Source organism: Varanus komodoensis, unplaced genomic scaffold, assembly GCF_004798865.1.
Source record: "Varanus komodoensis strain SLA01 unplaced genomic scaffold, ASM479886v1 scaffold20_1, whole genome shotgun sequence".
Lineage (NCBI taxonomy): Eukaryota > Metazoa > Chordata > Lepidosauria > Squamata > Varanidae > Varanus > Varanus komodoensis.
Genome location: NW_025335587.1, coordinates 13217762 through 13245082, shown reverse-complemented (window position 1 = coordinate 13245082; position 27321 = coordinate 13217762). Strand labels below are relative to the sequence as shown.

The window sequence follows — 27321 nt, the reverse complement described above, 5'->3', positions numbered from 1 at the left end:
TTTCTCATTCTCCACAAGTTAATGAAGATATGGTGTCTCTCTCTGACAATTACAATTACAGATTCAAAATTATAAAGGTTATAGCACTGTAGCATTTGTGAAATGTTGAGTATTAACAGTGAAGAAGAGACAGAAGAGTAGGACTGTATCTAGGAAGAGTATCTTCTCCGATGGGTCAGACGGATTTTACGAAATTATGCACCTACTGAGCTGCGAAGTCTCATACATTCGAGTCCCCGTCCCCTATTTTCAGCAGCAACATGGCAACATCACATTAAAAGACTGGACATCCCACCGAAGCTTTAGCAGACGTGTCAAGGATGTGTCAACTTGGGATGCCATTCTCTAATGTGCTGCTTTTGGTCTTCTTCCTACTCCTAATCTCCCACTCTAGTCAGGAAAAGTATCGAATCATGCGTAAGTGGAAGCACAGCTCTTAAAGAAATTTAGAAGGATCAGGATCAGGAAGAGGAGGAGGTGGAGAGATCGTTTCCAAAGTCCTGGGCTCCACCAAGCGGCTGTAATCTAGTTCCATGGTTGCATACTACTGGTCCTGCCTCGTCAGCTTCTACATTCCGACTGTGGTAAGAACAGATGCTTTCATTACTAAGCACTTATTATTAACTAAAACACCAAGGTCTGACCAATATAAAAAAGAGGCAAAATGGGGTGAAAATGCAGAACCCCTCTATTCTTTATGATGCAGAAATGTCTCTAGTATTATCTTAAAGCAGGTCTCTGTTTCCATCACATCTGTTCTCGAATTCAGAGAATTCATGATTTCAAAGTAGTTGAAACAGAGGAGGGCTGGGCTGAAAACACGGAAACCCAATTATTGTCCTCTGACAGAGACGAAACATGATGCAAAATGGCATTTTGAGATCCCCTTGTGTGGATCTGTATGGTCATTCACATCCGGGACTCGCATTTGGCTTTCAATCCCATTTTGGAAGGATTTCTATAAGAAAGGAAGAGTTACTGTTACTAACACACCATAAATATATGACTGGATTTCTGCTCTCCTGGAGCCACATGTCTCCGTTAAACTGAGAACTGCTGCAGGGGAGGGTGGACCAAAGGACTGTCCACACGCTGCCCGCCAAGTGCCTGTGGAGGCCTGCCCGCAAGTCAGGAGGGACAAGCACTCTTCCATTTGCGTTCCCTGGCAAGGAGAAGCTTCTCTGCCATGCTCGTTCTAATCCCCTTGTAAAGCAGTCCAAATTTATGGCCATCTCAATGTTTTGCCCTAACAAAACAGTCTGTGTAGGAAGTACTTCCTTGTGCTCGCCATGAATCTCAACACCCAAGCTGCACTGGATAATCCCACTCCCTTTATCGCAGGAAGGTGGGGGGGGGGGGAACCTCCCAAACTGCCCTCTCCACACCATGGCATCATGTGGATGCAGCTGTAGCATCGCCCTCTGTACTTGCCCTTTTCCTCACTAAGCTAATGGAAGGAAGGTGGGTTTTTCTTCTCCACATACCCACATGTGGGTTTTAGATTCGATCTACAGTAGCTGAAGGCTGCAACATCGAACCAGAAGGAACCCAGAAAGAAAGGACAATGTAGAGCAAACCTCAAACTATCAAGAACACACAGGTATGGTCACATTAGAAAACTGAACATCGCCTGGAATGCCCCTAAATGTCCCTCAGATATATCAGATCAATAATTTCAATAAAGAATGAAAAAAAAAGCTGTGCTAAGAATCTCTCAGAACATATTTTTAAACTTTCCCTATTGCTTTATTGTTTCCAGACATTTTACACCTCTAGTCTTTCTGGAAAAGTGTTATCCCTGATTTTTTTAATAAAGCATTCAGGGGGATTAAACCCTCAGTAAAATTATATAAATGCACTGACTTCTATTCTAAAAAGCAGTATTTCATAATTGAAAACTGTTCCTTTTTTTGGAGAGGATGGAAGAAAAAACGACCTTGAGAAAAATGGGGCAAGCCTTTTCCTGAAATTTTCCAGTTACTTTTTCTCCTGGGTCTTCAAATTTATACCCAGAACACAGGTTCATTTAGCAGTCTCTAAGGGGAAGCACTGTTAATAGTGTTCTTCTTCAGCTGGGCTGCCAATCTCACCTGCCACATTTAGACACAGATGGGTTTCTTTTCTTGGTGCATTGTATCTGGAGTTTTCTTTTGGAGATGGCAACCAGGTGAAAATTTTGATCTCTAAGTTTCAGGCCTGCCAAAATGTGTTTGTAAAAATCATAGAACACAACAGCAGAAAGCCAGTTTGGTATAATGGTAAGACTCCTGGGCTGAGGACTGGGGAGATCTGGGTTCTAGTCCTCGCTCAGCCACGGGGCTCACTGGGCGACTTTGGGCCTATCAGAGACTCTCAGCCCAACCTCACAGGGTTGTTGTTGTGAGGATAATATTGAGAGGAGGTGAAGGATGGAAGCCACCTTGAGTTCCTTGAGAGGAAAAAAGGTGGGATATAAATACAATAAACAAACATAACCTAACAAATCCTGAACAATCCAAAGCATGATCAACGGATGTCAAATGATGTTGTTAAAACAGTGTTAAATGATGCAGAAGCAGCACAACTGAATGACTGCCTGGCTTGACAAGGTAAGGCCTCATGGTCAAACCAGAAACATGGCTTCCCTGGGTCTGGACACTGCCTTGAACCAGCCCAGGATGAGGCATTTCCAGGTTCTGTTCAAAATGTACTCAACACACACGACAGGGCGAGTGGGAGATGACTCAACAGGCTGCCAACTTAATTTCTTCCAGTGTCTTGTAAAGGGAAGTATTCTTTGGGTTTGCCAAATCCATACAATGGTACCCCGAAAACGAGCTGATTCAAGGCCGGTTCTGTAACCCCGCTAACTTAGTTTAAAGCCAGCTAACTTGGAACAGCTGTAGGTGAGACCAAGCTGGGAGGCAGCCCCACCCTGCCTGCTCTCCGGAATTGAATGGCAGCACCCACCATTGTGTCATTTAAATCAACGGAGGTGCTACACCTCCCCTGGGAAGGCCAGGATGGGGTTCTCTGATACAGTCCCCTCCTTCTGTAAGCGCACTGCTTGGCGCTGAGCCAGGCAGCCTTTTTCAGTGCGGTATTCACACATGGGAATGGCATGAGCAAGAGGACTTCCCACATTCAGGGTATGAACAAATCCATGTCACAATGCACCACAACTCTGCACTGCCGGCCTCAGACAAACGAAAAATTATCTGCCCCCTTTGAAAAAACACACAAACAGTAAGGCAGGCTTAGAAATCATAAGGTCTGGAGTCACTGCAAAGCCAGGGGGGTGGGGGGTTTAGTCACTTTGAAAACCACATGCTGTCCTCACGCTTTCCAACTGAGCATGTTATGTAACAGTCTTGCCACTCAGGGCTGCTAGGAAAAAGTGCACAAAAAAGCAAACATTACTGTAGTCACAGAGGCAGTGGCGGGACAGAGGGGGCCAACTTCATCCGTTCTTTTCCAACAGCTTCTAGGGCCTACTAGAAGGTGCAGAAGGGGTTGAAAGGGACGGGAATTATCTCGCAAACACTGCTCAGTAATTGGCCACAATAAACATGCAGGAACAAGGAACACAATTCAAGGGGATGAAATAAAAATACAACCATGTGGAATACGGAAAAAAATGCAAGACATGGATACAATGGACACGTTTGCATCAAGTGCTCTTTTAATTTTTTAAAAAAACACCTTTCTGGAATTTATTTTTTTAATTTAAAAAGTTACATATCTCTAACCTTCTACGGGCAATTCCACATCTGTTCCTTCACTGCAATCGGAATGGGTGCTCCCTTTAGACAAATATAAACATACCATCAAAAAAAAGGTGGAGGATGCCAGTCAATACTTGACATTTCAGAATCAGTATCTCAAGTAGGCAGGCAGAACTGAAATTGTATGGCACTCTGGCATCTAAGCCATGCTGCACCATCACCTCGAGCAAACTCATTTAAAAAAAGAAGAATCCACAGACAGAAGTCATTCACTGAGTTCTACCCCGTGTCCTCTCTGACAAAGTGAAGGGCACGAAGCAGAGGAGGTCTTGGCCAATTACACCCCTTATGCAATGAAGAAGTGTTCGTTCAGGGAAGTCTGGCTCAATGTGGATAGCACAGTGTTCGAAAACAGACTTGTGGGAGGAAAGGAGAATAGGAAGCAGGTACAAAATTCTTCCAAGTTCTTACAAAGTCTTTCACACTTTTTTTTCATAATACTGAACTGTTCTCCATCCTGACTCAACAACATGGAATTCTGGAGAATATGGCACAATAAATCCATTCAAAATGTCATTTAATACAAAGTTTGTTTTTGAATCATTTTGATAAGCAGTTAAGTGTCTGTCTGTATTTTCCATGCGTGAGAAAAACTTTCAGGGCCTGAAGAAAAGAGCACAGCATCTCTGAGCAGACAACAGTCCCCTAAATGAAATCTCAAGCTAGAAAAGGGGACAGGATGAAGGGAGAATCACTGATCGCTTCCACAAAATTAAGGTCATAGAGTGCAACCCAAGTTGGAAAAACAGTACCAGTGGCAAACAGAACATTGCTACCAAAGCATCAATGCTGTTGCAAGAAATAGCACTGTGATGATGAACAAGTGAATTGCTATACCTGTGTAAGACTTTGCCATGGCGATTTTCTCATCAATCGCCGAAGTTTCTGAAGGACCTGCTTTGGTAGACAAAGACAGCCATAAAAAAAATCACTTTCCAAGTTCTCCCCATTACCATTACGAGAGCATGATCAGCTGAATCAAGCAATCACAGAAACAAAAATTTGCTGCACGGAGTTAAGAGCATGAAGGAGAGTTCCAACAATCATCTTGCTCTCCATCCTGGAAGATCCATTTATTGCACACAACATGCCGAACCACTGGTCGAGCTTCTAAGCATTCTAAACCCTGGCTGAGAGAGGCTTGTGTGCTTTCATTTTCTCTCTGTTCGGTGCTCCAGGCTGCATGTGTGCGTGTTTCTGGAGATGGAGCAAATCAGAACCGTCAATTTATAAAGCCAGGGCATAGTCAGCACAAGCTATGGGTGTGCAAATCCACTTCATGTTCATGGTTTCTAATTCAGGTTCAAACCAGTTTGCCTGTTCAGATGTCACGCCAAACCATAGTTTAGTGTCACATTTCAAGAAAGCCAAGGGGCACCTCAACTGTTTTGCTTTAGTTTTTGCCACCCACCCCCTCAAAACCCTCCCTTTGCTATTGAGGGATGGAAGCGCACGTCCATATGCCCACCGGTCAAGGTAAACTTCTCCATTTCTTGTCTCATCCGTTTGAGTTCTGACCTTTTCACAGTGCAGCAGAAGGGCCAGATCTGTCATACCCAACACATGCGGTAAGAGGTGGCCTTCCCCAGCTCCGAAATTGGTTTTAGACACAGATTAGTGTTACTCATCTTCCTCTTTCTATTTTTACCAAGAATGGTTTGCTGCTTCAAGCCCTAATTCCCATGACAAACCACATCAAGAGAAGCAGCAGCTGCCACGATCGCAAGCAGGGAGGTGCTCCACAGGTGTGAGACAATTCTGCACACCATTGGACAATCTCGATCCATTCCTGACCATTTGCTAGGACCGATCAGACGCTCACCTGCAGGGCCCATACAGTCCTGTCACTTAATCCACCTCTTAATTCAACCTCAGATTTGCTTCAGGAAGAAGCCTCTCTCCAACTCGGGGAAAAGAGTGACATGGAAGTAGCAGCGATGTTTGGAAGTCAACTATGAGGCATGCTTTAGAGGCTCGATTATCCCTTCCCTGTCTGAACAAAACCTCAGGAAATCATGCGGGGAATATGTGAGCCCTACGCCCCCCACCCCCCCATTTCTATACCACTTTCTCTACTAGCAGCATTTTGCTGCCGATCCACCCTCGCTGCATTGTCTTATGAAGCCAGCACTAGGCGACGGGTCATGGCACTGGGCACTGGGCCCAGCTAAAATGCACATCATGCACAATGCTCATTGCCTAGCAGAGTTTCCACAACTGGGCTATTATAAAAGGAAGGACAGCCAAAGGAATATACACAGAACCAAGCAATGAGGAGAGTCTACAAGAAGCTTTTCAGGAAATGATAGCAGAACACCCATCTGCAATTTACACACTCCAGTAAGTTGCACGCTCCAATAGCCCTTACTTCATATGACAAACGAAGGCAATTTCCATGAAACTCCCTTGCATGCTGCATGTGCAATTACAACCAGGGGCTATTTTCCGATTTGGTAGGGATTTTGCAGCGTGGGAAGAGAGGAAGCACAGCAGTTTACCTTGGAGGTCTATATGACAACAAATGCGTGTTGCATTTGTTTTGCGCCACACATTAAGAGCCACATCAGCCGGCAGTTCCTTGCTAAGCAAAGGGGTCTGTGCCTTCAGCATGCCAACTCTGCATGCAGGCCCATTTAATGGTTGGTTTCCACAGTCGCCCAGTCTGCTGAACTGGTGAAATCAGAGACATGAAGCGCTCCTATAGCCTGCACCCCCCTTTCCAAAGACAACCCAAGCCTGCTCACTTTGCAATGGCACCATTTCAGGATCATGGCATTATACTTATAGTACTTCTACGGTCACCCAGTTTATGCTAATCCACCGCAAACAGTCTTCGGGGGGGGGGGGGTTCAGACAAAACTGTGGCAGAACAAGGACCAAAAGCAGCAGACACAAGAGTAGGGCCATGCACAGGAATGTCACAAACAAGAGAACATTCTGCCTCAGTTTGTACTGGGAATCCTGTCTCAGCTCCCTCTGTCTAATGTTTCTGGCTCCTCTGCTAGCTTCTCCTCGCGGGGTATTTTATCACCCAAAGTTCTGCCCTGTACTGTAGAAGGCTTACACTCAGTGTTACCTGGAATGTTAAACTGATAATATTCGGGATCCTCTGATTCTTCTTTAACTGTTACCACCTCGAGCCCTGAAGAAGAAACAATGATCATCCATCTACACCGACAGCTGGAATTTTAAAATAAAACCCACCTCTTGGCTGTCTCAAGAAAATAAATGCATGCAATTTGAACGGCAATTAAGCAGGTTAAGATTCAAGTGCCCCCCGTATCAAGAGGACCCCCATCCAGTTGAAACACTTTATAGAAGCAGAGAAAAACAGAGAAGCATTTATCATTCTCTCTGTAATAGACACATTATGTTAATGCCAAAAAACAAAACAAAACTGTGCTTGAACAAGAAACTGCGACAAGGCCACACACCCATCTTCTCTCCTGTGTCTGTGGTTAACTGCTGTGCAGCTGGGCCCCAGCACAGGCTGTGAGCAAGTGAAGAAATGCCACACAGATATGCAAAGTGAGACCAGATGGGACAGCGAGAGCCGGCCTGCCTGGAAGCCTATTTACCGGGGCATTCCATTTCCAACCACAGCCAAAGATTTACGAATGCACAAAAGTTTGCTCAACCCAACTATATATGGTCCATATATGCCCGCCCGCCCGCCCCTTGAGATCAGCAGGAGAGGCCCTTCTCTGGGAACCCTCCGTGAAGGATATTAGGAGGGTAAGTACTCAGAGGAGGGCTTTCTCTGCGGTGGCGCCCAATCTATGGAATGCGCTCCCCAGAGAGGTCCGCCTGGCACCGTAGTTATTTGTTTTTTGGCGCCAGGCGAAGACCTTTTTATTCAAATGTTATTTTAATTGTTAATATTATTGATTGATTGATTGATTGGCCAGGTCGACTCAAATTTTATTGTTTTTATAATACCGCCTCGAGGCTTCGGTGAATGGGGCGGCATAGAAGCCACCTAAATAAATAAATAAATAAATAAACTAGGAACCATGGGTTGACTCAACCTGCGTACACCCACTGCTGTCCCTTCCCATTCTACAGCCCCGCCCTAACCTACAGTAGCCAATATTTATATATATCCTGCAAAACATTTAGAGATTTTGTTACATCACGCAACATAAAATTTATTTTGTTTAGCATTTATAATATTCTGCAAGCCATCCAGAGACGACAGTGATGGACGATCTATAAATTTCCGAAATAAATAAATAAGTGGGATTCTCTCCCCACAGCGCTGCCACCAATTACATGGAAGCTGCTCCTTCACTGGGCAATTCCACCCATAGGGGTTTTTTTTAAAAAAAATTATAGCAAATGCGTGTATTTCAGGACTACTATAGCACTCGTGTGGTCCCTTTTCTGCTGGCACCAATTCTGTTAATATATTTTAAAATTCCTAGTAGTTGGGATAAGAGATTTAGCTGTGAGGTGGGCACCAGTGCTAGAAACAGGGTGAACTATTAACCTAACAACTTATTAAAGGGATATTTTGTATGTAAGGAACAACTCAACTTTACTTTAGGGTCCTCTAAAGACTGCTTCCTGACAATTCTTCGGGACTTGAGAGACACTGCTGCTACTGCAGGACTTCTAAGAACTTCTGTTTCCACCTAGACCTCAGAGCTGCTCAGAGGTGAATTTACCTGACTGAGGCCACATCAGTCCATATTCAAAGCAACCCCCTACCTTCAGAATACCAGTAAGCACCTCCTGTACTGGTCCCGTAGTGGCTCTTGACAGGAGCAAAACAAGCCCCCTAACCCCAACCCCAGACATACTTTAGCCACACGGAGGCTAGAGGAGCAACTGTGGCAGAGGACAACGGTTCTCTCGAGGGCATTTCTTCACGTGCATGAAGTAGCATAAGGAACAAACAAGGGACTGCTAGAACTTCGCTAGCTCGTGGGGGCTTGGCTGCAGCCTCAAATGACAGCAGCACAAAAACCAGGCAGTAACGGCTCTCACCTTTAACAAAACCACCTTTCCAAAAGCCTCAGGAGCACCGTTGCAGAGAAGGGAGGACATGTCTTTCTAACTGGACGTGCTGGAAGCTGCCATGGTAAATACGCTCAGAGTGCCACTAGCCTATGCATCCAAATACTAGCTGGGTCACTTAAGCCAGGTGAGTCTCCCTCATTGAAGGGTGAGACTTTCGCTCACTATGTTCTGCTTTACCACCCAGAAGCAAGGAGTACAACTGAAATCTTTAATCTTAAACCTTAAGCACCCTTCTTCACTCTCCACATGCTCAGAAATACGTACCAGCTTCTTCACTGGGCTCAGTCTTCACCTGGATGGCAGTGCAACTAGACAAACATGTGAGAAAGAATATGTAACATTCACCAAATACAATCCTAAATAAACCATATAAATCAAGTCACATCTTTGCTTTCCCTCGCCCATATGGTCTACACTAATCGGCAGCTGCTGCTTGGACCTTTCCAGCCCAAGGCACTTTAAGCTGGAAGATGCTAGCTGAACCTGGACCCTTCCACAGGAAAAGCGCTTGCTTGGTCACTAAACTCTAGCTGTTCCCCATCAACTTGAAAAAAGTGAAAAAGTGCCAAAGGACACATCCCATGCGGCCACCTTCATATCGTACCTCAGCAACAGAAAGGCAAACACTGGAAAAATCACAGGGTAACACTTTCATCAGGATTCTGGCTCTGCCAAACATGTCTCTCTTCATGACCATGGGGACTGGAAGCTTTTATTGAGCCGCCCCGAGGCTTCGGCGAATGGGGCGGCATAAAAATGTTTTAATAAATAAATAATAAATAAATTTTGACCTGAAATTGCCCCGTGATCCTTACAATCACAAACAGAGGCCATCTGCCAGGTAAAGTAACTGAATGAAGAAGAGGCAAATACTGTTTGGTCTTTTGATGCCAAGCTGCTATCCAGCCTAAATGTGACTGATCCTGCTGCTTTTTTACTCCGTTGCTGCCTGTGCTTTCTTATACATTAGGATTTTTAAAAAGATGCTCTAAGTAGCCTCATTCTTACAATGGGAAGGCAGGAAATAACCATTTTAAATCAATGGATAAGGGAATGACTATCTTAAGTTTTCCCCACAGGGAAAAAATTTTCTATAATAACTGCAAGAAAACAGCTGGGGGTGGCGGGTGAAATCAACAGTCTTGGAAAAGCATAAAAGATACTGTACCTTCCACCTGGGGATGTTATTGTGTGTGTGGAGTCTCCCATTCGAGATCCTGAAAGCAAGGAAACCCTCTTGAGTTTTCAAAACACAAGAAAGCAAACTGCAGAGCTAGTGAAGTGGGGCATTCAGTTTACTCTTGATCATGTAATTCTACAGGAGTGTAAATAAACATAATTTGTAACCCACATGGTACTGACCTGAACACGTGTCCAAAAAACAGAACTCATTTCCAGCCAAGCACTGGAAATCTGGATGAGGAAAGGCCTCAGCAACACCAGTCGAGGCGTCATCTTAACCCCAACGATTTATGCTTCTATTCCGACCTTCCTCAAACGAGCCAAGGGCGACTTGGCTCTGTAAGCAGTTCAGGTCATGGAAACGCTCTCCAATGATCTGCCACAGACCTAACTGGGCTGGTCTAATAGCAAGCCTGTGCTCCAAAAGGGCACTGCGGCTCCTGCCTATTACTTGCCAATTTGGGCTTTTCGGAACTTGATACATGGAGCTTTGCATGTTATGCAACCTTTCCAAATTCATTTTTTTTAACTGGGAGACTGGCTTTACGTTAGAAGTGCTTAAAGTAAATTCTCCCACAAGAACTGCTGGGAGGAGAAGATACAAGAGAAATTAAACTGGACTCATGAGAGCAAAAAAAATCGAACAGTAGCCTGAAATCTGCTTGCAGAGTTGAGTAATTTGCAAATTCACGTCTGTTCTGGGTATCAGTGTAAAAGTGGAAAAAATACCACATTAAGAATTCAACAATCCTGCATCAAGAAATTTCTGAGGATCTGCACTGAACTGAGCTCACAGCCGTCCCCACACACTTTCTTCATTTCAGCAGTTTAAGGTAGGGGAGTCATTTGATTCCACTACTGGGAATCAAAAAGCCTTATAATCTATTTTGAGTCACCCAGAAATCCACCAGCAGACATCCACCTACTTCTGCCCACCCTGATTCAAAGCAGGAAAGCAGTTACTCACCTAACTGTTTCTTTGGCTCAAGGAAAGGCCTATGTTAAGAAACAGAAAATTCTGTTAGTTAAGAAAGAAATAATTCTTTTAACTTATGCAAGAGGCAATAGAGCTTTAGTGTTCCAAGCCCACCACACACGTTCCCTCTGCAATCCAACCACCAAGGTCAGCAGGTTACTATTACAATGCCCACTTTGGACTGTGGAACAAAAATGAGGACACTGGAGAGGGAAATTATGAACCAGGGACTTTCAAATTTCAAGCTCAGCCACAGTACATTTCCATCTGTGCATAACATGGACTTAAAAAGCAGAGTGAATTCTGCTGGCAGTTCTAGTTTAAACAAACTGTGCTTTGTTGAGGGGCTACTCTTTGCTGAGGCCAAGGCAACCAGGGACACTGGTGAAGAAGGTGAGTGACTTCACCCAGGCTCCCTCTGGTGACGATTCACCTGAGGGGAGGCCTGTGTGGTGTCCTTCCAGCCTGGCCACTGTCCGATCCATCCCAGAGTTTGACTGGAGGTGGGGAGGTGCTCCAAGAAAGCTGAAGCCTGTGTGGACAATCAGGCGTAAGGGAAGGAAACTAGTCCCTTTGCTTGGGGATCCAACATCTGCATGCAAAATTGCACCCCTGCTGGGAATGCAAAACCACTTTGCAGCAGAATATCCCATCACACCTTTTGATGACAAAGGAGATCCCAGATTTGTTTTCCAGAATCCACTTCAGTGTTGTGACATCATAGTTGGTGGGATGCTTGAATGCAAGTCCTTCTGGGAGGCCGTGCACCACCACTGCAGACGGGTCCCTTTGAATCTTGTCATACGGCACGGGAACAACAGTAGGTTTCCCTAAAGCTTTTCCTGGAAGAAGGAAAGCAATCCTTATTAATGAAGCACCCCTTTTGTGGGTTTTTTTGGAGAACAAGTTGAACTACAGTACACATGTCCCTTCTTTGATACCATTTTATTTGCCCTTGTTTTCCTTCACCCCTCATTTGTTGCTTCAAATCTGCTCAACTCCAGTATTTCAATCATTCTTCCAGGTGGGTGGGATCAATATTAGAACTACCTTCTAGGCAAAAAGATGTCTTTCCTGCAGAATGTTCCTGAAGCGAGATGAAAGACACACCTTCTTCTCAACACACCCTCAAAACTGAGGCCCTGCAGCACCAATTTGCCTTAAGAGACACTGTAGGAAATGTGTTTCATGCATTATGGCAGAAATGGCTCTCTCTGGGATCCTGTAATACTGTGGTGTTCATTATGGCTGTATATACCATGTGTGTGTTGTTTTGTAAAGAGTTCTTACCATCCTTTCCCCAGTGAAATAGATCTACCTATTTCTCTTTTTATGAAGTGGAGAGAAATTTACAAGAACCTAGAGTTCATTCTGTCCACCAAGCTAAGATCCAAGTCCCCTGTCAAGTGCCCATCTTGCACCTTCATGCTGTCACTGCCTCCCTCAAAGGGAGGCCCCGCTGCGTCTCAGTCCAGGAGAAGGGGCATTACAGTTCAACCTTACACTTCCACCAAGTTCCTGACACTTAAACACAGGTCTTTACCGTAACAAATGCAGAAGTAGTCTTCCACAGACTTCCTGAGGGCTTCCATTTCCACAATATCCACTGTCATCCTATTATCAAGCGATGTTGATTTCATTTTCTGCAGTTCTGCAGCCTTCGCCTCTTCATTAACACCTACAATGCAGAAAATATGAGATCTAAGGCCATCCTCTCTTGAAGGTGGAACTGTAGCAACTCTGATATGGGTATACAGGGTCTTCCTTGAGGGCTCTGCTCTGTGTGTTTGCACCATCCGAATGCAACAGATGCGAAAAGTTTTCAGTTGCAATACCAGTATTGCTGAATTCTCCAAGTTAGTCTTCCTTTCACTGCCTGTTGAGTAGTCATCCAAAGCTGCACTGGCCCAGCGTGTTTTGCTTTTGGACTCGTCAGATATCCAACACTTGGTTTGACTTAATTCCTGTCATTAAGTGTCGCTACAGAGTCAATTAATTGCTGTAATCATGTAGTTTTTGTGTGTTTTGTCCTGTATTATAATCAAGGTGGCATTTTAATTACAGGGCAGGGTGGGACTGTTCTAAAAAATGTGGGGGAAACCGCCTGGGAATTATTTCTGTAATGGTTTTACCTTTCAAGCAAGCACAATAAGGTACAGAAGATGCATGTGAGCAGAGAGATCAACATTGTTGCGGATTTTCTACAAGCTCTGAGTATGGACAGTCGCAAAGGCTCTCACACAGGGGGTGTTTTGCTTTCCCACTCCCAGAAGCCCCTGTTGGCAAGGCTAATGGCCAGGAATGCTGGAAGTCGAAGCCCTGAACTTCCGGAAAGCTACTTTCTGCCCATCCCTGCCCTCACAAACCACGAGCTGTTTCAGCCTGCTTATTTGACTCAAAACATTCTTGGCGTACTCCTGTCGAAGGTGTCCGTGTCTGCTGCCTTCCTTCCTGATTTCGGACGCATTGTAACTACTTCTGGTTAACCAAAACAGGGATGATGCCCGTCAGGCTCCAATCTCCGAAGCTCCTGTATATCCTGTGCCATTCCGGCAAGACCCAGGCAGGACAGGAGGAGAGGTAGCAGCCACTTGGTCCTGCTTGTGCATTCGGAATGGGAAGGACCACCGAGGCTGCCTAGCTCACTGCTAGGTGTGCACATGACAGGAGCAGAAAAGCTCCTGGACCTAGCGGATCCTTGCCTCCCTCTTCCCTGCCATAGCCCAACCCTCAAAACACCGAATTCCTCTCCCCCTGCGGTCGTGACACTAAACACAAGAGACGGAACGGGGCAGGGCTTTCTGCAGCAGCTGAAAAGAGGAGAGGCATGTGAGTGGGGATTCCACTCCTCCCCATCCTACATGCTGACAGTTTGGCCTACACACTCGGAGGCACGGGTCCCAGGATGCTACAGCCCCGCAGACCACGTCTAGAGGCAGCATGACTGCACTTTAAAAATAAACCTGAACAGATCTGAAGCCAAGACTCTCAACTTCCTTGAATGCGGGGCAGAGGGAAATGAAACATTACTCCGCGGATTTGCTGGAAGTGAAACCACAATTATTAACAGTCCTATGTTTGCATTCAACTTATACTGAGATGAAATAGACTTCTAGCTTTGTTTGGATTTGGCCTATTTTTAACCTTTTCTTTTACTTTGAGTATTACGTATACTTGTGGATTGATTTTATTTTCAACCCAACAGAACAGGTTAGATCCAGATTTAAACATACTGAGAATAAACCATCTGAAATCAGTGGAACAAGTGAATCATGTCTGACTTATCTCTCATAGATTGTAGTGGGTCCACTGTAAATATAACAAGGTCTGGTCTCAAATGCAGTCATGTTTCCCCTGAAAAACCATGCTGGCAGATATGAAATTGCCAGGCCTTAACAGTATTGTATTCAGACCCACTCACTGTTACAAATGAATTTTATGACATAGAGAGTGCTTAGGAGTGGAAAATTATCTGTGGAAAAATAAAATGGAAAATGGTCTGCCCTGCCCACATCCCTGGGTATTGCCACTCCTGTAACAACTGGGGGGGGGGGCAAGGAAAATCTATTTGTTCAGCCTTCCCCTAAAACGCTGTACCACCCGTCTTTCTTCCCATCAAATATTTCAGATTAAACACTGTATTGTGCATGATACTGGAAAGGAAAACATGAACTTGGGGCACTTTTTAAAGAACTGTTGCTTACTATTTGAAATAAACATGCTAAATTGGGTGACTCTCTCAGGTATCAGGAAATTTCTGAAGCAAATTACTCTAGGCAAATTCAATTTTTTCAAGCACCCAACATCACTGGGTAGGATCAACACAAGGGAGCAACCATTCACATTCAGACAGGAGGCGCTTCTCCTGCCTTCCCATCCCATGCCTCATTTCTCTTTTCCAACAACCACGCCATTATTCATAGGCGACTGCATTTTCTTCAGTCTGGATGAGGTGGGGTGGGGGGAAAAGGCTATGCGTCCCCCAAAGATTTCTCTTAAAGATCATTCGTCCTTCTGCCAACCCAGAGTTCCCCCAATCGCTTTTCAGTGGCTCTATTTCTGGCTTCAATCCTGCCAGCACTCACGATCATGCCACAAGTGACATTTTCAGCTGGAAGACAAGTAACACTGGCAAATACAGCATCGAACTATTCCCACATACTACAAATTATAAAATAGCCGCTGACTCATGTTTCCAAGATGGTCTGCTTAACATCTTCTTTGCCAGCAGAATGAAAGTGTTCTCTCCCCCCACCCCCACAGAGTATACAACAAGCTGCAGGAGACCAACATGTTGTGATTCCAACTTACAGTACTTCACAAAATCCTTCTGAAAATCTTTTCTTGTGTTGACAAAGGCTCTTCCTCTTTCAGTTCCCACCACAAACACATCTGTTTCATACACAGCAATGCAGGCGACTTCTGCCTTGGACTTGGCAAGCTCTTTGCACTGAGGAATTAAAAAAAAAAACCTGCTGCTAAGAACTGCAGTCGTAAGAGGTACAGCTAGTGCAGTTGTGTATGGGGGCTGCCTCATATCCACGATTTCTCACTGTATCATTCATTCTTCAGAGGTTTTCCAAGCAGAAGTCTTAACCTGTCCTGCAACCAGAATACTTCTAATTGGTGAAGCCAGGAGCTGGAAGTGGGAACTTACACAAGCAAAACAGATACATGGATAAGTGTGTTTATACTGGCTTTTCAAATGCCACAGCATTCTTCTTCAATGAAGTAGCAATGACTGCTAAAGTTGGAAGTTGTGGGTGTTGTTTATATAGCTGCCTTGCAGCAAGAGTGAAGTATTTTTATGGGCTGTCAAAATAACACCACAGATCTCTGAAATGCTCATTCTTGGGGCGGTTCTTTAATACTTTACATTAAAAAAAAAAAAACCTTTATGTCAAGATATCCCAGTCCTCACTGAAGCAGTACTTGTTTGTGCTGTACCACTCAGTCTGCAGTGACAGGAAACATGCCCACAGTAGAGAAGTAGCACATCAGAGAAAAGACCAGGCTGAAGCCAGAAGCGTAGACCCCTACACTTTTGATGTCTATTGTCATTTGCATTGTTCTCTTAAGATAGGCTCTGGCTAAATATAAGGGCCAAGCAACCCATAATATTCCTTGCTCTGACCTGGGTGAGAATCTGCACCCAGGTGCCTGTCCCAGCTGGCGCAGAAAGGTTCACACCAGCTGCCTCTGCACGGGTGGAAGGGTGACCCTGAAGACAGGCAGGTGGGAGCGCTGCAGAGGACGGGGAGGAGAGGAGCCTGGCACCAGCAAGCTGCGACAGGTCCTGGTAGGCAGTGCCTCCACCTCGTTCCTTCCCGCTCCGAGGCCACGCCCTGGCACTCTGCAGGACCAGAAAGGTGCCGAGACAGCCCTTGCTTCCGCACGCCTCCTGCCCTGCATAGGATGGCCATACACCTCCAAAATCAGAGGGTTGTGGGCACCCGAAGCTGGCTGTGCCCTCTACTGCCAGGGATTAAACAGCCTGTGATGGCAACAGCCCAGCGATCTGCAGCTATTACGAGTACAAAACAGGAGGGGGGGGGGGGGGGAGATCTCTGACATCAAGCTCACAATCCAAGAAGAGAAGAGATGACACAGAAAAAACCCCAAATGGGTAGGAAAAGGAGAAACCCTGTTCTTATAACGACCAGCAGAAATTCAGGTGCAATGCAGTCTGAAGTCCTCAATCCTATCATGAGTGACAGGAATGGAAGCAGTTCTAGAGGGAAGCCAAAAGTTGCTGGACGCCCAGCTGCACTGACAGAGCAGCCCTGCCTCCGATCCCTCTGTGTGCTACAGCCTGATGCTGGATTGAGACACGCTGTTCTAGACTGCCAACTACACCTCCTGACACATGCAAGTGAACGGATTTAAAGTATAGGTAACTAGAGGAATGAGAAGTAGTAAAGGCAACTAAAAAGCCACTGCTCTAGAGCACTGTCAAGAAACAGGCAGCACATTACCGATGCCGCCACCACGTCTTACCATTGACTCAAGGGCCGACATGAGGAAGGTGACAACCATTCTGCTTTCCGATGAGTCTTCATCGTGGCCAGATGCTGCCGCCATAGCTGCTTGAGCCATTTTTGCTGCAGACAGACAAGAAAACCATGGATCCAAATCATTCCAGGTACTCAACAAAGAAATCATTTACCCCTTCATTTATTGCAGAGTACAAAAGGAATAGCAAAACTAATTTGAGTCGTGTGACCAACTCATTTAGGGGAGTTTCCTAATGCAATTCCGAAATTTCAAAGCTAGGTAGGTATGCTGAAGGAGGGATGGGCAACTGCGAGAGGAAGTAACAATTCTCCTTCTGAGCCCTGTTAGAAAACAGGTAAAAGGACGGACTGGAAAGAATGATTTAGGCTTCAATGTAACTTGAGCCGCTCTCCACCTGCCTATGATGCCAACTGATGGCATTGGGACATAAAGTAAAATTAAAAATCTTTCATGTTTTGCCACTTACTGCTGTCTCCTTCCAGGTACCTGCCACCTAACTCCTTATCTTGCTTTGATCTACAGCAAGCGTAGACAACCAAACCATTTTTGCTTATGGAACAAACCACAAGTCGCCTAGAAGTTCTCTTTGAGACAACAGAGAGCCAAAGTGCCCACTACCCTTGTCTCTCTAATAGGGCTACACCACAGAGCTTTCCCACTTCTGCCCCCAGGGCTAGAAAGCTATTTATTGGCCTGCTTTTCAGGCACTAAAAGCCACAACTAAAGAGCCAGTTAGTATCAGTTCAAAGCATTAATAGTTTTTGTTTTAAAGCTATTACCTTGACAATGACTACATCATCAGGGCTTCAATTAAAAAGTTACGTATTCAAATCAGTTTGTATTTCAATTGCAATTTCATCAAAAAGAAGTCTATTATCAAAATCACAGTGTGGTGAAAGTCATTCCTAGGGTGCAGGCAAGGGAAGCACAGCAGATTCTCATCTTCATTCAGCCACTGAATCATCTTGGGCTGATCCCAACCCTGTGCACGTTTGGATGGTGAATGCTGAGAGTTGCAAGACTTTGTTCTGTCTCAGCTGGCCCGAGCACTGCCCCCCAATGTCTGCTGCAAGGACATAATATGCAGAGGAAAAGATCCAACTACACTGCCCTGAGCTATATGGAAAACAGGAGAATACAAACATTAGCCAATAATAAATCATGCTTTCTCTCTCCCCCCACAGGCTGCACCTAACCATCTCTGCCCCTGCCCCTGGAAAAGCTCTCTCTTTACACAAATATGGCTGGGCATCTGCACACAATAGGTAGCCTGTTAAAACCTGGCAGTGTGAGCACACGCAAATGCCCAGAGCGGAATTAGTGAAGGCAGTAAGCCAGAACACTTTGCTCCATAATCCACACCTCAGTCTTTGAGCAGACCTTGTACACACATATTCTGTAGATACACAACCGACAGTGAAACCTCCAGTGGCAAGAGGGAACTAATGGCTGCAGAGAAGGGTCATGCTCTATGGTAAGGCACGCAGAAAGTCTCCAGGAAGGGCTGTAAAATATGCCGAGTTGAATTCCTGTCAGTCAGCACAGAAAATACTGAGCTAGACCAGTAAGACTTGGGATTAACGCAGTTTCTCATGCTCATTCTGGTTTCTGAACATTCAGCCTGTTCTCCAGCAAAGCAGGATGCCCAGGTTAATTGGTTCCTAAATTTAATGTCTCCATCTAATCAACGATTTTCTCCCGGCCATCTAAAACTACAGCTTTATAATAGCAAATGGCAAAACAGCAATATCAAATTTAAAAGCTAGCCTAAATGATGTTTGCAGTAGTTTCAAAATAGCCCAACTATTAGCTGCCCACCCATCCAGGTCCCAGCTGCCCGCTGGGTGCACCACGGAACACATGCTGCTACTTTCCCACCCTACCTGGCCTCCAAAGAAGATGGGACCTTCCCCACCAGTATCTCTTCTAAAAGGGGCTTGCTGGTCATTCCGCAAGTGCAGTATTTTTAAGTACTCAACCTGCATCGCTGTGATACACACACTATCTCATCACAAGTCTAAGACAATGATAATCACGGCCTTCCACTGGCCCCTCTCCAGTGAGCAAGGCCATGGCTGTGATCAAGGGCACATCCTTTGGTGAGCCTCTGCTTTTGCTTTGCTCCGACAGCAACAGATATTTACTCAGTGGGGAGTTACTGCCCACTTGCTTTTTGCATGCACCACTTTAGTTGGCAAACCAGTCCCTCCGCCCATTCTCTTTCCCCAGGATCTCCCATTTCCAGAAGCCTGCCTGCATTAGATACAAATTCACAACCAGGATTCTCCACCTGCAATCCTAGCCCCCTAACCAGCATAACTCCAGGGAAACCTCAGCCTTCACCCTATGTGGACCTATTACAATAAGGTGCAGAACTACCGTATTTTTTGCTTTATAAGACACGACTGACCATAAGACACACCTAGTTTTTAAGAGGAGGAAAACAAGAAAAAAAATATTCTGAATCAAATGGGCACATAATCACAGGCACATTCCCCATCACTTCCCCATGGGCTGCACATCTGACAGACTTACTGCACACACATATTCGCTCTATAAGACGCACAGACATTTCCCCTTACTTTTGAGGGGGGAAAAAAGTGCATCTTCTGGAGCAAAAAATGCGGCATGTTTCCCCCCACCCACCCCATCAATACACACTGATGTCCCATGCTCTCCCATGAGTTCAAGAAACAGAAACAGGCTTTTATTTCTTAAAACTAATGAGAGTCCAGTTTGCATTTCCATTCCTATTCTCTGCACAGCTAAAATTGAACCTGAAACTGAAAAATGCATAACTGAAAAGTGGCGATATTTTCACAAGCTTGGGGCATTATTCCTAAAGACCCGAGACCTTTCCAGACAGAAAACTGGGTGGGAATGGGGAAATCAAACACATGTTTAACGTGAAGTGCTATTCTAATAGCACAGCATACAGCCATTCCCCACGAGGGAAGGATAGGATGAAAAAAGTAAGCTGCTCCTGAAGTTGGCAGCCATGCTGCCTACAGATATCCACTGTGGCTTTCTACGTTTGTGTTTTTATTTTACCCCTTCAAAACCCCACTAATGCACTCCACTTACAGGTCAATCCCATGCATATATACTCAGAAATCCCACTTAGTTCAGTGCAGCTTACCCTTAAAAGTTGTGCAATTACTGGGAGTAAATGCCACTGAAGATAATGGACTAAATTCCTAATAAACATGCTCAAGGTTACACTGCTAAGATCCTTGAGATGCCAGGAAATCTAAGACCACTGTGTAACCTCCCTGTTTTTCATTTTTAAAAACTGATTAAAATCTAGGAGAGTTTGAAGGCCTGTAAATCCATCAAGGATTTTTTTTAAGTGGGGGGGGGGAGTCCTACATTTTGGGAAAACATACCTGTCAAGGCTTTCGAGGGTGCTGGGAAGACAGCAAGGTCACAAGTACTATTCAAAAGCTCAAGAAACCACTTCCCACAACACACCTGGCAGATAAGGAACAGATGAAATGGCACTTTTCCCCACTACTCTAAGCAAGGTTTTAAGTGTTAGCAGAAAAATCATGTCTCTTTAAGAAGGGCACGAAGAGCGAATTATCACTTGGCTCTCCTGCAAAAACCCAACAAAGCAGCACACACAGTTCCTTAAAGTCCAGGCCCAACAATGAATATACAAAACATGGAAATGTAACTATAAATGACCCATTTCTTTTTGCTCCAAACAGCTTTCTGCAATGAATGTTTTCTGTGTAGTCTACTCGTATTTCAACAGCCCAAACACCTTTAAGAGGCAAGCCTAGATCGAAAATAAAGTCTATTAGAAATTAAAGCTTGATTTCAAGAGGCAGGTAATTCAGTATTTGTTTGACAGACTGCAGAACATTGGGCTGGGTCAGCAAGAACTGGGCTGAATCTGTACACAAACCATACACGTCCATATATGCCCAGCCGCCCCCTGAGATCGGCGGGAGAGGCCCTCCTCCGGGAGCCCTCAGTGAAGGAAATTAGGAGGGTGGCTACTCGGAGGAGGGCTTTCTCAGCGGTGGCGCCTAAGTTATGGAATGCGCTCCCCAGAGAGGTCCGCCTGGCGCCGTCGCTATTTGTTTTTCGGCGCCAGGCAAAGACCTTTTTATTTAAGCAGCATTTTAAATGTTAGTATTATTGAATTTTATTTGGCCAGGGCGGCTTATTTTATTTTACTGTATATATTTTAATTGTTATTCTTTTAATGTATTTTGTATTTTATTTGATGTTGTAAGCCGCCCCGAGGCCTCGGCAAGGGGCGGCATAGAAATGTTTTAATAAATAAAAAATAAATAAGATCATGGAGGATTGTCACACTGGTGTGTGCTTTATACACAGCAAAGACTTGCAAGGTACACACATGCAGATATGACAAATCTCTGTAGCAAAAAAATAAAGGAAAGGCACTAACACTCGAAGATTTCATAAGACAAAAGGTTTGTATATGAGGTTTGTATACAAAAGTTTGTATACAAAGAAGAAACACTGTTATAAGTCTCATGATACAACAACAACAAATTCCTATAGCACCCATAAATGAAACTTTCTGGGCGGTTCACAAAATTTAGGCCACCCATCTGGATTTCAATCAGGCCTGACCCTGTTTAGCTTCCAAGATTAGGCAGGGTCAGACACTTCAGGCTATGATATGTGGATGAGGTCCAAAAAAGTCAGTAAGCTAGAAAGAAAAACACCACGGGAATGAAAAGGGAAGAAGTTTTAAAAAACCAAAAGGAAATAAAGGGCTCTGAGAGTTGTGCTGGACAGTCCAATCAAAACATGAAACCACTGTGTGATCGCTGCAAAAAAGGCAAATGGAATTGAAAAGCTGATGGTCCATATCACAAAGCCTTAGGCTGCAGCCACATGTGAAATGCTGCAGACCATTCCGGCCACCATACTTCAAAAAGTATGATTATCAAGTTGGGCAAGGTACCCAACCTATCTTCTCCCTCTCTTCTACTGGAACCCAGAATCATTCAATGAAGTCGTTCAGGACAGACAAAAGGGCATTCTCCTTCTCACAGTGCCTAATTAAACTACGGACTTTGCTAACACAAAATGCAGTGACAGCCACCAACCTGAACCATTTTAAAAGAGGGTGAGACAAATTTAAGGTGAATAAGGCTATCACTGGCTACCGGTCATTATCCCTAATAGGACCTACTGTTTCAGAGGCACCGGACACCTCAGTGCCAGCTACTAGGAGCATGGCTGGGAAGATGGCACTGCTCCTGTTCTTTCCTGCCTGTGGAATTGTCGTCTGTATTATTGTGAGCTGCCTTGAGTGCTATTTGAGATGCAAATATCGATGCAGCATTGCAAATATTAAATACATATTTATATATTCATTCGATTTATATCCTGCGGGTACCTTATAAAGAGCTCAAAGTGGCTTACAACATTCTCCTCCTCCTCCTCCTCTCAACTGTGAGGCAGGCTGGACTGAGAGTTGGTTACTGGCTCAAAGTTACGCAGTTGGTGCCATGGCTGAGCAGGGACTAGAAACCAGGTCGCCTGAGTCACAGCCCTGCACTGTTATCCACTACACCACAGTCGCTCTATCTAGCTGGTCACTATGGGAACAGAATCTTGGACTAGAAATGCCATTCTCCTGACAAGCACAGTTTCTATGCTTTCATGGAAGACACCAGCAAAGCAACTCTATGTCCTATCCATCAGTAAGTGGAATAAATTATGGGGCACTTTTCCAAATCTGGGACTCTGTGGATGTTTTGGACCACTTCTATCTGCCCCAGTCAGATGATGAAAAGGATGAGATGAATTTCTCCTACACTGTCCCGAGTAATTCAGGCAAATTTGGACTAAATAAGTTGCAGGAAATAACCTCAAGCTGGTAAAGGTGGTAGACCTCTGTAAATGACCTCTTTAAATACATTTAAAATACAGAAAATATATTTAAAGTTTCCAAGCATCAGCAGCAACACCCTAGGCAACAACATCTATGCAGCAGGCAGGGATTGAGGCTTCACAACAAGCATCATAGATCAGAGACTGATCAGAGATTAGGTTCTGAGCCTCCGAATTCAGCACTCTGCCTGTTGAACCATAGTGACTAACTGTAGGAGAAAAGCTTTAGGAAATGATCTCTCTCCATCTGGAGTTAGGGTTCTGGGGAATTTAAAGAATGCACGACAGTATCAAAGAACTGTAGGTCACATCTTAACCTTTCTAAAAGTGAAACACAGAAAGACCATTCCATTGCATCGAGCAATTTCTTCGCAGAGCAGGAATATCTGCGGGCCAGCAAAGAGGGAACAGAAGCATGTTTATTCAATACAGGCACCTGTCCTTCAGGATAGACTTGCCCATTCTTAACTCAGAGAAGTCTGAATAAGATTTAAGGGTTTTCTGTACCTCAGAAGACCCAGAGTGACCAGAGAAAGGCATACACGAGACAAAGAGATCCACTCTAGCCCTGGTCCTGCTTAGCCACCCAATTCCCAACAACATCCAGTTGAGGGGGGAAGGATATTGTATGTAAAATCACAGCAGTAAGAGTCATGCTCCTCATTGCTGAGCAAGAATTGCGGTTTCAGAAGTAGATGGAGTCTTGGGGAGAAGAGACTATCCCTGAGTGATCAGTACAGAAGGGTCAAGACCACATGCAATCAAAAGGCAGGACCAGAACTTCTGACAGAGGAATGCAAAATGGCAGGGCAGCAAGCAAAAGTTATCAGGGAAATAAAGACTGCTTGAAATGTTATTCGCCAACCTCCTTCCACTGAGTGAATGGAATTTCACTATAGCCAGGACTGGGTGTTTGATCGTGGGAAGAAGTGTCCACACCATTATCCTAAATAAATAAATAAATAAATAAATAACCAACCAACCAACCAACCAGTGATCTTGAGAAGGTATACCTCCTCCTCTCCACAAAGGATTTGCAGTCAAACAGGCAGCCAAGAGGGGGAGAAAATGCTTCCCTTCTATGACATATAGGAAGAAAAGACTAGAAATGTGCTTACATCCTTGTTAGAAAAACTGGAGGCGGGGAGAGAAGAGATAACAGACTTAAACTACAATCCTATTATATACTTGGGAGTTAGACCAAAGAGTGGGACTTATTTCTGAGTAACCATGCATAGGGTCAGGCTGTAATCTCAGGCTTACTTTACTTCCATATAAATATGTCTACATTTATTTACCGCATTCATATTTAGAGAACCTCAGCAACATAGTGTCAGATTAAACAAACATACATTACCACCTTTCTGCCAGTACACTCAAGGTGGGTTAACAAATTTGCAAAATGGCTTACACCCCAAAATGAATTGGGGTAGTAGGAACAACATTTATATTCCTCATCACTTTCCAAAACAAGTAAGTAGATTTCCTACCAATCATGTAAAGAAAAGCAATGCACCGTGGAAGGGAGGGAAAACACGGTAGGAAGGGGAGTCTTTCTTCCTCTTTTAATTATTAATTTCTGACCGGAATCCCTAAAGCAGCACCCAGGATTATTTATATTTATGTAGTGCTAAGATTGAGGGGTGATGAGCCAAAATTTGAAGTCAAATGATGTTTGAAAAACTTTACAATTTAAACAAAAGTAAACCCACAGGAGTTTCCTCATAATGAAAAAAAAATTGGGAAGGCAGATCCTTTCAGAAAGAGACTTGAAAGGTAAATTACAGAAAAAGGAGAAGAGGGGCTTTTCCTCAGATGGGTGGAGGGAAGAGATGGAAAATAACCTTTCCTTTGGCAAGTATGTTTTGGGACAGAAGAGGAAAAAACAAATCAGAGGAATAAATAAAACCTGAGGCACCACCATGAGGCAACAGTGACTCGAACACAGTTCACTTAAAAAAACCAAAAAACCAATATGGGCATCCACGCATACGCAAAATTTACTTAGGAAGTCTGTCTCCCCCTTTCCCCCCACTATGGTGGTTTGCAAGGGCCAGGAAGGGGAGCAATGCACAGTGGCACAAAAGCTCCACTCCCCAGCAAATGCTCATGCACAGAACTCCTCCAGGAAGCTCCTTCCTGCCACTGAGGCTCTGCAATTCCTTCCCCAGTAAACCAGTCAAGGAAGCCTCCCTTCCCTATCTATGGAATTCAGGGAGTTTTAAGGAAATAATAACGGGGGGGAGGGCTTTCTCATGCTGCTCTTTACACTCCAATAATGGGGGGGAATAGCCACCTTAGTGGGGGGTGCCAACCTTAAGCCCACCCCACCCCCGGAAAGGAATTTCATGAGATGAAATTATTATTTTTCCTTTCACTCTTTCCCCCACCCACTCATCCCTTTGGCAGAAGGCCTTCCCTAACCTTGGGAAGAGGAGCCAAGATTTTAATGTTGTTACTGATTATAATGGTGATGATAAAAATGCAGTCCACTCCCCCACCCTCACCTCAAAGCTCACCAATGTATCACAGGGAACAGAAGGGAGCGCGAGGGGCTCTTCATCCTGTCCTGAATTCTACAAGGGGGACAGACATCTTCAAGATCAGGGTCAGAGCCTCCAGTAATGGTGGCTTGAGCCTGGAGTAATGCTTGCTGGGAAAGGCCTCCTCCTCCCGGATGCAAGCTGCTGGGTGAGGGAAAAGCACTGTGATGATAAACTATTTCATCTCCTTTCTCTCTGGGAGGCCTTCCCTGGCCAGCTTTCCATATGGGAAGTCTCAAGAAGGATAACTGGCCCGACATTCCTAATTTATTTATATGATTTATATCCCACCTTTCCTTTAAAAACAACTGCTTGCATTATTCTCCTCCTGCTACTCTCAATCTTATCCCCACAACAACTCCCCCCCCCGCCCCATGAGGTAGGCTGGGCCTCTAGTTTGGGACTGGCCCAAGGTCACCCAGTTGGCTCCATGGCCAAGCAGTGACTATAACCCGGATCGCTTGGGTTCCGACCCTGTGCTCTTAACCACGACACCATGTGGGCTCACCCCTAAGCGAGAAAGCTATGATCTTGAGGGAAATAATAACAGTTAAAATCTTGGGGAACAAATAGCTCAGTCCAGTTTTTGCAGAGGAGATTGTTCAGGAGGAAAAGGAGATCTGCATCCAGCAAAGCTGGCTAGGGCAAGCTGGGAGATGTAGGACTTTTTTGTCTAAACATGCATAGGACTGTGCCCTGAGGAAGTTCCAGCCCACAAAGCCTAATTTCTCCTCTCCCTTTCACCCAAATTGGCCATTAGGCCAGGGAACCCTTCTTAACAACTTTCCAGGAGAAGAGCCTTAAGCACTGTTATTAGAAATCTAATAATTACTCCTCGCGCTTTTGTTTATTTTCCAGGAAGAAGGGAACCTCAACCATCATCATGTAAATTCAATCCACCATGGAATAAAATAGATGGATGGAATACAAAGAAGTTAGCGATATTATTTATTTAGATTACTTTTACCCCAAGAGGCTCCCATAGTGACTCACAAAGATCAGCTAATCCCTCCTATGGGAAAAGTTAATAAGTCCTTATTCGAAGAGGAAAAAACTGCAGAAAAATTCTTAATTTGCCAGTAGCAACCAACAATGTCTCAATCCCCCTCTGCCCCCGGTCTGGAAAGCTAAGGAAGTTCACCTTCCCCCATGGAAAATGTGGATACAGAGAAATTAAGAACATTGAGACTAAGATATTATTATTAATAACAATTTCCTAGAAAGGCTCAATTCCCTTTCTTAAGAATAGCCTTAAGAGAGTCCTCCTCCCCTAAAAAAAATGGGGAGAACTAGAAAAAGGAAATTAAGGTTACAGCAATTAGAACTTTAAAATATGCACCCCCACCTTCTGAAAAATAAGGTAAGGAAGTGCTTTTCCTCCAGAACGGAGAGGGGGAGAGAAAACAGAAGAAAACGGAAGTGCAGCCCAGTGATAATCTTAAAACGTTCCAAACCCCCCTTCTGAATAATGAGTTAAGGAAGCCATACAGAAAAATACACAGAAGAAAGAAAAATTAGGTACTTAACAATAACAACTTTAAAAGCCTCCGCCACCGGTTGGAAAAATAAGTCAAGGGGGTTTCCCCTCTCCTAAGAAAACAGGAGAAAAGGGGAAAGAGCACGAGATCCCAGGCAAGGATCCCTGCAAAGGCCTCCACCCCCTCCCTTCCCCTGCAAGGAACCTGGGCAGCCATTGCACAAACCGAAGTTTGCATCCTCCTCCTCCTCCTCATCATCTCACAAGGCCCGACGCGACCCCCGCCCGCTTGGAAAGCAGGCAGAGGAAGGCCTAGTCCATGACGACAAACTGTGCGGGGGGGAGGCAGGCGATCCTGGGCAGCAGAGGCCCCGATCCCACCCCCCCGGGACTCAGGAAGCCCCTTCTCCCCCGCCCCGCCCCGCCAGGGGGTGAAATGGGGTGGGGAGGGAAGATGGGAGA

At 44.8% G+C, this 27321-nt stretch overlaps 1 protein-coding gene across 13 annotated transcripts in view; it reads right to left on the bottom strand.

Annotated features, from left to right (window-relative positions):
• The window catches only part of GTF2I (general transcription factor IIi), a 46894-nt gene extending 27485 nt beyond the window's left edge, over positions 1 to 19409 (bottom strand). For 4 of the 13 annotated variants that reach the window (XM_044430477.1, XM_044430479.1, XM_044430483.1 and 1 more), the window contains exons 1-10: positions 16942 to 19401; positions 15256 to 15394; positions 12488 to 12622; positions 11603 to 11786; positions 10936 to 10964; positions 9955 to 10003; positions 9051 to 9094; positions 6841 to 6906; positions 4602 to 4661; positions 3729 to 3782 (exon numbers count right to left, since the gene is read on the bottom strand). In XM_044430477.1, the coding sequence (XP_044286412.1) occupies positions 3729 to 3782; positions 4602 to 4661; positions 6841 to 6906; positions 9051 to 9094; positions 9955 to 10003; positions 10936 to 10964; positions 11603 to 11786; positions 12488 to 12622; positions 15256 to 15394; positions 16942 to 17106 (925 nt within the window). In that variant the 5' untranslated portion in view covers positions 17107 to 19401. Of the gene's footprint in view, positions 1 to 3728; positions 3783 to 4601; positions 4662 to 6840; positions 6907 to 9050; positions 9095 to 9954; positions 10004 to 10935; positions 10965 to 11602; positions 11787 to 12487; positions 12623 to 15255; positions 15395 to 16941 lie in introns of all 13 variants that reach the window. The other 9 variants (XM_044430482.1, XM_044430488.1, XM_044430478.1 and 6 more) reach the window with 9 other exon arrangements.
• Between the last annotated feature and the right edge of the window lie 7912 nt (positions 19410 to 27321).